General features: G+C 35.0%; 1 protein-coding gene across 1 annotated transcript; it reads left to right on the forward strand.

Moving 5' to 3' along the window:
• Positions 1–6,208: 6,208 nt before the first annotated feature.
• On the forward strand, positions 6,209–8,010 carry LOC147380520 (protein FAR1-RELATED SEQUENCE 5-like). Its single transcript, XM_086431598.1, has 3 exons — positions 6,209–6,400; positions 6,577–7,659; positions 7,876–8,010. The coding sequence occupies exons 1-3, from the start codon at positions 6,209–6,211 to the stop codon at positions 8,008–8,010; spliced, it is 1,410 nt and encodes a 469-aa protein (XP_086287724.1).
• Positions 8,011–13,458: the final 5,448 nt, after the last annotated feature.

The following is a 13,458-nucleotide window of genomic DNA, read 5'->3' on the forward strand; positions in this document are numbered from 1 at the left end:
CCCGTCAAATTCTCTCGGACTCGTGAGATTCTTCGGACTCAGATACTTGGATGTCTTTCCATATCCTTGGGATTCGATTCGTATTCATGCCACATGTCATGATCTCGAGGTCATACTATAAAGATTATCCACAATACCCATTTAACTTTATTGTCTTTTCTCTTTTATCCCATTTCTAGTAATACACTCCAACTTTATTGTCTTTCCTTTTATCCCTATTTTTCAATAGTACCCTCCAATTTTATTGTAGGACAATTGTATGCCTTATGATCTCAATCTTTATATCCCATAAAGAAAGTATATTGAGAAAAACTTTTACTTTTATTACATTTTCTCCCCCCTCTTTCAATGAACACCACATATTTTTTTGCCTTTCCTTTTCTCCCCTTTTTTGATAATATACTCTCCAACACGGAGAAACTATATGGTATAAATATACATGAAATATATTATCAAATCGAATCTTTATTGAATTAGAACATGGTTGATCCAAAACCTGATCCAATAGATTATCAAATTGAATTTTCATCAAAATTTAAATATAGATCCAATTTCATCAGGTCAGAATATGTCGAGTTTGTGATCTAATCAATCGGCAACTCCAGCATATGGGAATGGTGTTTCTATCATATACCAAACCATTGTACACGTATTCATTACTTGCTTTTATCTTGTATTACAATTTAAAGTCTGACTAGCCTTACAAAGTCAGTAAGGATTCCACCCTTACCTTGCTTGGGCTCACCTTGTGGCATCCAAATACATGATTCAATGCTTCATGATTGTAGAGGACAAATTTCTATGAACTTTAAAAATACATATATTATTTTTCACCGTTAAATTTTAATTATAAATTTATGGGTTTTGTGGAAGTTCAATAGGCATCCATTTTCAAAACTTGGATGCAGCCCAAATTTTCTATGGTGTTGGATTGCAAATGTGATAATCCATTTTAGCAAAACGAACCTTAGTAAGGCTTAAAATCTTACTAGGTGAGTAAGGAAAGTGTTTTTCTATATTTATTAGGACAAACATACAATTACACCATTATTACATAATTGAATAATGATGAGGTGACCTCAGGCTAGCATCTCATATTGCACTTCTTGACGTGAAAATGTATGGGAACCATAGATGCTTTTCATTGAGATGCGAGTGCAAAAGCATATATGGTTCCTATCCACTTTCACCTAAAAAGTGCGATGTGAGGTTCTAGCTTGAGGTCACTCCAGCACGACTTTACTTAATTATATTATAAAATCACACTATAATTGAAATTATCATTGTTAATGTAGTGCCCCCAAAATCCTAGCATAGCTAGAATCCAAGGCACTAAATACCAATTCTCATAGATTATAATAATATAAATAAACAACACATAATTAAGATGATAATATAGCAACAAAAATATAGTGAAACTGAACTATAAGCGTGATAACATGCCCACAAAATAACTGAGTGCATGAACGTACTCAAATATTAAACTCAAAATATAATAATAGAAAAAGATAGTATAAACATCGCCAATATATGAGTTCTCTCACTAACATAAAATCTTGTTCTCTCACATGAAAAGAAAAACAAAAAATCCTAAATTTGAACTAGACAAGTAGAAATAACCTCATTACTTGCTTGAGAGTGGACTATGATAATCGATATGTCCTACAAAGGGCTGGAGCTCCTTTAGAGATTCTTCATAATACTCCTTAACTAAGGGTGGATCTGCAATTATAATGGATGGGGTGAGTTCAGATTTAATTTGAATTCCACTGCCCTGCTTTTTGAATACATGTCAATTAATGTGGAACCTAAGAATGGATCCAATTGAAATCGGTTCTTGTTAATAAACACATGGATCCATTTCCCGATATCCAATGCATGAAGACTTGCGCAAGCCGATCGTACATTAATAATGGTTACTCGATTGGGTTTGAAGTGAGCAATCTGCATTCGATTAAATAAATACAAGGCCTCAACGGGAACACTATTTTGTTCATAACCTGATATCATAACATTCCAAAAAATCAAATCTCTCTCGGGCATTTCCTCAAAGCTATTATATCTCCATTATTAGATAACCTAACAACCATATCCAAGTAACCACAATAACAGAAGGAACTTGTTGAACAAGTTGAAATATAGAGTTTATGTCACCCAATTCGGTGTACCCATGAATCATAGAATTAAATGAAACAACATCTAGTAAATGCATTTCATCTAATAAGTTTTGTGCATCACCAAATTGATCTCATAGAACGTAACAATGGAGAATTGAATTCATGAGAGAGGTGTGAGAACAAAATTTAGAGTCCTTACATGGATTTGGGGGTAGTTTGGATTAGTGATTTCAATTTCAAAAGAAGCCTTTAAAAGGAATTGGAAGGTAAAAATTGTTTGGAGTAAGATAGTGCATGGGGTAATGAAAAGGTGAAGGCATGTTTGGGATTAGAGGAATTTCATAAGCCAAGAGAATTGAATTTGTAGAGGCAAATAGATGATTGTAATGGTGGTGGATTTTGAAGGAAAAAGTGAGCACAGATTTGTTTGAGTTGTTGGAAGTTGTGGAAGGAGTTGTTTTGATACCTTGTTTTTGGTGTAAGACCAATGATCATATGGTATGGTAAGACAACTCTTTTGACAATTTAAACAACCTATGGATTATAATATAGGAAAGTTTTTGACGGGACATGCAGGTTGAGTGCCTAGCTGTCACGGTTGTATTATTTCAAACCGAGGTAATGCGGTTCTTGGGGTACTAATTCACAAGCAAGCCTATCAAAAATATCTCACACACACAAATATAACTAGTAACACAAGAGAACGAAGGAAACACGAGGCAAAGCACGGAGGCAACTTTATTGATATAGTATGCAATTACACGGAGTAACACGTTACAAAAGCTAATAAGGTGTGTTATGAGCAACTAGTGATCTATGACACGTGAGACACCGCATAACTTGGATAAGGGCTCAAAGTCAACGTGGGTGTAGGCCGGGGATTGGGATCGAAAACACCCTTCTTACAAAGAGTATACTAAGTCTTTCCTAGGTTTTCAGAAGCAAACATCTAAAATAGAGGCTGGTCATACTCTTTCCTATTTTATTACAATAATGCCACTAAGCTAACATATATGCTCTGACATGGGGCTAATATGGCTTCATATGTAAGCCTTACATATAGAATTACATGGGTGCTCCTGGGTGACTCTGAGGCGAGTTACACCTAATATTAGGTGTCGTAGTGCATGGCCTTCACACTAGCTAACAACCTATAACTTACGCCCAGGGGTGGAGCTAAGAAGGGACAAATGGGGGCTATAGCCCCCACTGAATTTTTTGAAAAAATATCGATTTAATTCCTAATCTAGTCCTTACACTTTTTTGCATAGCTGATTTAGTCCTTAAACTTTGATTGTGTGGTGCCCTGCCAAACGCTAACACAAATTCTCATGTCCGATCTCAAGGTACTAGGTGGCACCTCGAAATTTTGGCATGATCTCCTCTGTTTATGTTAGCATTCTAAGGCGTTCAACTTGCACCTGATAAACGACATACAATCCTACATATATACATTCAAAATATAATACTAGCGGAAGCCTATATACATCTAATAATGTACGATAGCTCAGGGTGAGGAAAAAGAAATTTATACACGGGATTATACAAAAATTTCTCACTCTAACAAAAGTCCTAACGCTTAGAACAAAATCTATAATACTTTTAGTCTAACTGACACCACTAGGGGTAATAACCCCAGTACTCACCAGGTAATGGACTCTGATCGTCTATTTGACCTACCAGATGGTTCTCACTCGTTGGTTTTACGCTCGTCTCGCTAACTACATGTTTTGAAACTAAAAAAATAGGAAGGAAAAAGTGAGTAACAATAGTTACCTAGTAGGGAAACAAACAATTTCTGTTAATAACCCCTCCTAACATGAATGAATAAGTATACTGAATCATTTTAACAATACAAAGTTTTATAGAAGAAACTACGATAAACTGGTACATATAGCCAAGGATGAGCAACTAAACATTTTAAAACTGACATTACATTAATTAACAATACTCACTATAACATTTTCTTTATATACAAATCTAATTGATCAAATGGAAACATTAAATATGCATTTCATTTTATATATCAAAATAAGACAACATATACCTAATACATAATGGTGGAGTAGTGGATTAGAGAATTGTGAATTATGACTAGATTGCTTCTAGTCGGGACATGATGTTACAATTCTTTATTGGCTTTTAGTTCCTGATTTTGTGGTCGGTCGTTATACTTACCATACTTGGTTGATCATTTATCCAGTTCAGGCTAACCGTTTGACGTGACCGTAAGCAATGGGTCTCTTTTCGATGTGTAAGAACATTTGACTACTATAGATTGTTAGTGATTACTGACTAATCATCTTCGTCTATACTTATCAGGCGTGCATGTAATTCCCAAATATACAAACCATTTATATACGACCACCTTTACATAACAAGTTCACTGGTAAAGATAGAGAGGACCCAGATTCCAGTTGTGACTCCACTCTCATACGCTTTCTATACCACGTATGAGCTTGGTGGTTCCTACCGTACATCGTATGATAGTATACCACTCCGGATGATATGATGCACTATCCCTTCAAGCATTCACAGACTCTTTAACAGCTTACAAAATAGCTACATATATATATAGGGAGCGGTTCGGCAGCCCTGCTCTCTGCCCTCTTTTGTGCCTAGTTTTTTTGACCGTACGATAAAAACGAATCCAACGGCTCGTTTGCTCTAACCAGTTATAAGTTTAAAAACTCATTAATTAACTAACGCCCCTTGTTCAATTTTCTATTCACTCATAAATCCCTCACATAAACTACTTCTCCTCTTCTGTCAAAGCCTCTACAGAACGAATCCATCGATCTCCTCTTCAATCAGAAACTTTTACCCCTCTCTCTCACACTCTAATACGACGCCATAGTCGTCGATCTCTACCCTCTCTCTCTCTCTCAAACTCTACCATTGCGCCGAATGACCCAACACCATTGCCGTTGATCTCTATCCTCTCTTTCTCTCTCTTTGTTCGAACTGCCTTCAGATCCCGTCGTCTTTGGAGCCATCGCTGTCTCTCTCACTCAACCCTCTCAAACTCCTTACCATCAATCTCTCTCAAGTTTGATCGAATAGGTATTTTTTTTCACTCTCGATTCATACGAAAATCGATTGGTTTTTTTATTATTTTTTATTGTAGTTGTTAAACTTGAAAGATCATGTGGATGGTAATTTTTTAAGTTACTGTTAAATGATTTGATCAAATAGGTTTTTTTTTTCTTTTGGGTTGTACTTGTTACAGAATCCCTTTGTTTGAAATTTTTTTTTTCTGAACTTTCTCTTGATTTGTTTTGTTATTTGGATCTTGATTTTTATAAAAAAAAATGAACCTAACTTTTGCTAATACCAATCCAATTCATATGTCAATCAACAAATAATTAGTACACATCTTGTATAATCAACGAATTCATAAATAAATTACCAACAAAGATAGTTGATATGTCAAAATTGTGAGTATTTTATCAACGAATTAGTAAATTATAAAAGTTGGGGTCATTTTTTATGAATTGGATTGGTTTCTTTTTTTTTTTTTTTCTTACAATGTTGATTCTTCTGAAATATATGAGAAACTTTACTCCTATCCAACTCTTTGAAATGTATTACTGAAAGTTGCTTAGTAGATATAGATGGTTTAGATGGCAATGGGGAATGCATTTGCAGGAATTATATGAGACCATTTTCTTTTTTTGAGGAGGTTAGTGTAGATACTTCGTCTGATTTGCCATAATGTAAATTTAATACTCCAAATATGAATACGGAAGATGCTAAAAGTTACTATACTTGATCTTGGATAGATATATTGATAGTTGAGTAAATATTTGGTAGTGAAATAGGTACTTCTGTTTATGATCCTTGGTGTCTCTAAAGCTAGTTTATGTTATGATTGATGGTGAATTGGAAAAGAAATTGTAGTTAACATGTACGACTAACTTTTGTTAGAAATAATGAAATGTTAAAATTGAATCATTTGTAGTTTATTGGTCTTTTACCAGTGTGTAGCGGTCCATCATGGATAAGATTGGTATTGACAAAGATGAGGGAATGCCTATTAATGACATTGTGGGATCGTCGTTGTTTGTATAGTGAAGTAGATAGTAGTGAATATGTCGATTGTCAAAGTCTTAACAAAGACATTTGAAGATCTAAAAACACCTTATGTGGGGATGTTGTTTGACTCAAGTGAAGACGCTCAAAAGTATTATGAGGATTATGGACGTCGTCAAGGATTTTGGATTCGAATTCGAAGCACTACTAAGTCACGACGGGGTTCAAATGAGCCGACTGGAATAGCATACGTTTGCTCACATCAAGGTAAATTTCAATCAAAGAAGGTAGAAGAAGAAAATGAAATCGAGAAAAAAAGAAGTTGTTCTACTATTAGATGTGGATGTAATGCAACTATGCATATTTTAAACGACAGATGGACTACTAGATGGAAAGTATCGATTTTTAATGATGACCATAATCACAGGTAGTTACACCAGTTAGGAGAATGAAGATGAGGTCAAACCGAATCATGCCAAAAGCAGTTAAGAATTTAGTCGAAGCATTCCATAGAGAAAACATGCAAATTGGGAAAGTGGCATCAATTTTGGGTGGGGACACGATCGGTTTCGATAATAGAGATTGTTACAACCATTTGAGAAATGTTAGACACATGAAACTAGAAGGGGGTGATGCACAATCAGTATTGAACTATTTCAAGAAAGAAACAAGCCGAAAATCCACAATTTTTTTATGCGATACACAATGCGATGACGAATGCAGGGCAGTTAACTTTTTTGGGTTGATTCTCGATCACGAATGGCATATGAATATTTTGGAGATGTGGTGTCATTTGACACAACTTATCGGAAATAAACATAAATATAATATGCCGTTCGCCCCATTTACTAGAGTAAATCATCACCTTCAGTCAATACAATTTGGGGGTGCTCTTCTACAAGATGAGACAGAGGTAACTTTCATATGGTTGTTTGAGACCTGGCTAGAAGCAATGGGAGGACGTCATCCAATATCTATAATCACAGGCCAAGATTTGGTAATGCGGAATGCAATTGCCAAAGTGTTTCCCAACACCCGTCATCGTCTTTGTATTTGGCATATCGAGAAGAAGTTTGCTGAGAAATTGTCTCATATATACTTTCAAAATACTAACTTCAAAGGTAAAATGAGAAATTGTATATGGTCGACATACACGATTGAGGACTTTGAAAAGCAATGGAAATCAGTGATCGTGAAAAATAGATTAGAAAACAACGAATGGCTTCAACAATTATTTGAAATAAGGGAGTCGTGGGTGCCAGTTTATAATCGTCAAATATTTTTTGCTGGTATGAATACCACCGGTCATAGTGAAAGAATCAATGCCTTTTTCGATGGATTTGTTACTTCAAGGTCAAATCTCAAAGAATTTATTGTTAAGCATGAGCAAGCGTTGCAAAGGAATGTAGATGCAGAGATTAAAGAAGATTTCATTTCAGAACATAAGTTTCGATGTGTTAATAAGGGTGAGTTGCTTTTAAAGTACGCGGCAAAATTATACACCAAAAATGTATTTGAGAAATTTAAGCAAGAATAGGTCAAAGTGATTCAATTTCGAATTCAAGAAGAACGGGAAATCGATAATTGATATCAATCATATGTGGTGAAAAGTAAATATGATGCACCTGAGGAGTTCATAGTGAAGTTTAATTTGAAAAAACATATGGGTACTTGTGAATGCAAAAAGTTTGAATTTTTTGGAATACTTTGTCGACATGTGCTAAAGGTTTTTGCTCGTCATGATATTGATATTGTACCGTCCCATATATTCTCAAAAGATGGAGACAAGAAGCCAACCGTAAATTCAGAATCACGGGTTCACATACAATGGACAATGAAAATGAACAGTCGGATGCAATGAGAATTAGCTTCCTATGTCAACAGGCCACTAAATTGGCTTGTATTGTAGGAACTTCAATCGAGGGATACAAAATCTTCTTGGATGACTTAAATGAAACATAAAAAAAAATTGGAGAAATGAAACTTACAGTTGATGCATCTAATAATAGGGATGAGAAAAGTAGTAATGACCAAATGGATTTGTTATTTTTGGATCCAAATGTCTCACAAACAAAGGGTAGGAAGAAGGATGATAAAGGAAAAGAAAAAGTTCAGTATGTTGGTCGATTGAAAAGCAGTATTGAGTTGGCCCAACAGAAGAAAAAAAGGAAGTGTGCATTATGTCAAAAACTCGGGCATGACAAGCGGATTTGTCCTGAAAATTCAAACAGAAAGCAGATTGGATGTATCGAAGGTAATTAAATTAATGTTTGTAAGTTAATATGCATTTATATCTATTGAAATATGACGCAAGGTTTTTTTTTTCTTGTTTGTTATTTTCAGTGAATGAAGAAGTACAATATTTAGACCAAGAAATTAATTGCAATTACGATGCATTACCTTTGGGGTAGGACATCGTTGTTGCATGACCATAACAATGAAGGGGTTGCAGCAGTGCAGTACTAATGGATGGTTTTCATCAAATTTCAAATTTTGTATGCCTACTCAAGGTTTTTTTGGGATTTTCTAATGAATGTCTATACAACACCAAACAATTGGTTAGCAAACTTTTGTCGTTAATTTTTCTCTTAAGTTATAAATGGTTTCTACAACAGGACTTGTACTTTGTATTATGACCTCTTCTATGAGTGTGGGCGAATTTTTTGGGCCTATATTCTTCTAACTTTTTCAAGTTTGTTTATCATTCTTATGACTTCTTTCCTCTTGGCACTACATTCTTAAATTTGACTGTTGAGAATACTACAAATTCAATATAAAGCTGTTTGGTTTGCTTTTGTTCTTGGTTGCACAAGGTGCCATTGGTGCATCTTCTGTTAAAGTTGCTTTGATAATGATTTGAAGGCAGGATAATGATACTTCTTCCATTCGAATAGAGGTATTATTTTCTCGTAATTAGTTAAATATATTTAACTTGCCATTCTTGATGGAGGAATCATGTTTTCTGGGACAAATTTATGAGATCTATGTTCTGATGTAATTTGGGTGACATCAATTTGTGGAAACAATGGTGGCGCAAGCTTCATACTCATAAATATTTCCCAAGCTACTTTGTTTCTCCAATCCTCAAGTCAACGTTCAATTTACATAAACATTGCTTGCTGGTCATTTCAGTACTGCTTACCTGCTTGTGATCAGGACACTCAACATTATCGGATTTGTCTTAGATTGATGAGTAATCCATTGACAGCTCTACTCAACATCTGTTCTAACGTGAGTTGTCTAACTGATTGTATGACATTGCAGGGAGTCACAAGGCTGTTAAGAGTAACTTTCTCGCATCGGTGTACCTCTAACAAGCAGTTTCAATGGACAGAAGTCGGTGGTTATTCATTCATTAGATGCTCCTTTCCAAAGGCCAGTGTAAATTTTAATAGCCATTTCTTTGCGATTATGCTGCGAGCATCGCTCTGATATTATCAGATTGTTTTTGTTGCAGCCATTGATCTTTGTAGACTGATCTGGCAAATATTCAGAAGAAGAAAGATGAGGAGAAGGTGAGCTTTGAATTTGTAACTTTAATATCACTCTCCCTTTCTTTGATATCTAAAGCAACTGACTTGTAATTCCAATGTCTTCTTCTGCAGTAAATGAGATCCCCTTCATCCCCACCAAATTGGGAATCAAATATTGGATATAAACTCTACATTGCTCATCAATCACATACTCGACTTGTACACTCTTTTAAGAGTCCTCCCCTTCGTCTCATACTCAACAAAATCCCAACATTTTCTAACTCAATTAAGCGACCAGGCCTTGTGTATACACTCAAACAGTAAGTCGCCAAAATATATAACACAATATAGAAGGAAAATTTTGCTGGGCATAGCTGATGCTTTGGAGGAATATGAGAATTTAATCAAAGTTGAGAATGAAGCTGATATTGTTGCTGCAGAGCAGGCTGGATATGAAAAGCCATTGATATCTCGGTTGGCGCTGAAACCCGGGAAGGCAAGGCATAGATGGATACTGAAGTTTGGTTGTGATGGAAATTAAGTTCTTTTTTTTTTCTTTTCAATATTTGGTTTTTGCCCCACCATGATCTATTCAAAGCTGTTATCCATTGTGTATGCATGTTTTTATAATTTACGTTCTCTTGGTTTCTTCATAAGCATGGTGTTTAGAAATATCCTGTCCATACTATTGATTCCAATGTACTGTTCTCCACAGATTTCGAGTCTGGCAAGATCCATTCGTGTGCTTGCAGACATGGAAGTGGGTCATGTTTTAAAGAGAAGAGAGGTAGGGAGGGAGGAGTGGGTTTTTATGAAAACAATATGATTCCCATTTTACGTATTTGGGTGACAAATGAATATGTTTAATTTTTGTCAACTACAAAGAGTGAGGCAAATCACGCAAGCTTCTTTGCTATTTGATAATTTGCATAGTACGAAAAATTTGTTGAAATCTATTGTTGTTTGCTATGAAACCACTTTGTTGTGGCCAACAGAATATCTATCTTCTAGATAAACTCTCTTTGTGTTTGTCATCAATCACTCTGAAATTTCTGATATCTATTACTCTTGCATTGGTTCAGGTAAAAAAATAAAAAATTACTTGATGTTGTTATGTGTTGCTACCTGACACAATATGGATTTGGTGGTCATATTCACGCACTGTTGCAAACTGTGCTACTTTTATAGAAGGGGACTTAATTTTGCACAATCAACCTATATCCACCAAGGAACACATATGGGATCATCACCACCAATGGATGGAGATCACCCCATTGATGAATGCTACACTAGGCCCAACACCATGGAATGGTATATGAAAAATGGATTGAGGGCCATCCCATTGAGGAGCCCTACAAGGCCATTAGATGTTTTTTTTTTCTTCTTTTTGACTACCACATATAGTGTTGCAGTTATAATCTAGTGCTTCAAAACTACTAAGTTAAAAGGTTTCTCTTAAATCTTGGTTAGAGCTAACATTGTTTGTATTGCTACTACAGATTTTGGAGAGGTTGGACTTCGTGGATCATAGTAAGAGTTTATTTCAGCGGTTGGACTGTTGATGGGTGTATTATCTCAGGAAATGCACCGACAACTTTGTACAATGAGAGAAGGAAAGGAGATTGGGAGATGGAGAGTTGTACTAGCGTTTTAGGGATGAAGATGGACAAAAGTTGCTTCAGGGAATAGATAGGGATGCTGGAGACACTTTTTCTTAAGTTGAAATGTAACAGATGTGACCTCTTTTAACATGGGCACACACATTTTTTTTCAGCTCCATATATATATAATGTACCTTACTGTTCAACATGTTCTTCGTTGTTCTATATAATGTACCTTACTGTTCAACATGTTCTTCGTTGTTCGTACAATGCGCTATCAACATTCTTTTGAATCTGGATCAATGAATTGGTTGGCCAAGTGGATTACAAATTATTTGGCAGCATAGATTACAAATTATTGTACCAAAATGATAACTTACTGCCATTGCCACATAGATTACAAATTATTTTTTTGTTTATTTTTTTCATCTCGAAATAGAAATTTACATTAGAGAATCTAAAAAATGGAATGTAACTAGTAGGGATCACTAATAAATTCACATAAATTTACATTAGAGAATCAACTTGAAGGGATGATCCCTTTCCTTGTGACTACACACTCGTCATGGATTGATACCACTCTCCTATGCTCTTGGCTTTAGCACTCCATGCAGAAGTCTTTATGAAATGACACTAAGTTGTATGTCATACCCAATAAGTAGTAAATAAAAAGGATCTTTAAGACAAGAGTCTGTGATAATTTGAACATAATAGAGATTTACCATATTCTTACTCCTTGTTAAATATAATTAGCAATAGACAAACTTTTATTCGATATATTTACACATCATTAACACAACCATAAACACAGTAAAAAGAAAAATTACATAAAACAATGGACAGTCGCAATTATGTGATCTTTTTGTTGGTCCTTGACTTTCTTCAAGAATTTGTGATTTCTTCTTTTGCCTTTGACTTTCTTCAGAGAATTGCGTTGGACTTCCATTGTGAAGTTGATTGTAAATCAATAAATGCCTCTCGGCTTCTTCAAATGTCCCAAAAGCTTTAAAACAATTACCCCTATATCCATTTGTATACTTGTGACATTCTTCCCATGTTGTGTAAATCCCAGGTTTACGCCTAACAAAAACGACATAACATTTTGTCATCTTAAATACCTGTACAAATAGAGTATTTCAAATAAATGACTAATCATATAAATAAAATTAAAACTTAAATAAACAAAGTCTAGTAAAATCAAAGTGGAGCATAAATGATATTACATATTAATAAGATCTATATATATATATATATCATTCAGAGGAGACTAATCATAAAAGACAGATCTACGAATAATTCAAAAAAAAAAACAGGTTTTGATTCGGGTTGGGGGCAGGAATCGAATTGAAGTTTATTGTTGTACAAATCCGGAATCGAAACCAAATCAACTATACTTAGACCCGAACCAAATCAAACCAGCTATAGTTCAGTTTGATTTGGTTTAATTTGGTTCTTGGACCTCTTAAAGACATATGTCAAGGCACCAATTATCAAATCTTACACTTAAAACCCCACTTATCTGATGGTTGGAACCATGTCATTTGAACCACTCAAGATTGGTGACTAAAATTTGTTATAATATTGAAAACAAGTTCAAAATCCGTATTATAATATTTCCTATTTTAATACCTTCAATTCGTATTAGAATATTTCCTATTATAATAAAATTATAATACCTTGAATCTGTATTATATCTTGAATCCGTATTTTCAAGTTCAAGAACTACCATGTCTGTTAAAATTGAAAAAAAAAAAAAATCCAATTCTTTTCCTAAGAATTGATAAAAAAATCATGCTATTTGCTACAAGTTCAACAAAAAAAACAAAAAAAAAAAAAACAAAAAAACAAAAAAAAATCCAATTATTTTCTTAAGAATCGGGAGTAAAAGTAATACTTAAGAATCGTTCAAACTCAAGAATGGCGAGAGTGCGACGGCGACGGTGACGGAGAGTGTATGTGAACACGGGGATGGCGAGAGTATGTGAACACGGCGATGGCGAGAATCGTTCGGTTGTTTTCTTTAACGAATATTTTGAACAGACGATGGCGATCTCTACGGTCGTTCGAACCAGATCTGAGGAGTTTGAGAGGGTTGAGTGAGAGAGACAGCGATGGCTCCAAAGACGACGGGATCTGAAGGCAGTTCGAACAAAGAGAGAGAAAGAGAGGATAGAGATCGACGGCGATGGTGTTGGGTCGTTCGACGCGATGGTAGAGTTTGAGAGAGAGAGAGAG

The sequence above is a fragment of the Akebia trifoliata genome, unplaced genomic scaffold (assembly GCF_017979445.1).
Source record: "Akebia trifoliata isolate Shusen 1 unplaced genomic scaffold, ASM1797944v1 Contig01336, whole genome shotgun sequence".
In the NCBI taxonomy this organism is placed as follows: domain Eukaryota; kingdom Viridiplantae; phylum Streptophyta; class Magnoliopsida; order Ranunculales; family Lardizabalaceae; genus Akebia; species Akebia trifoliata.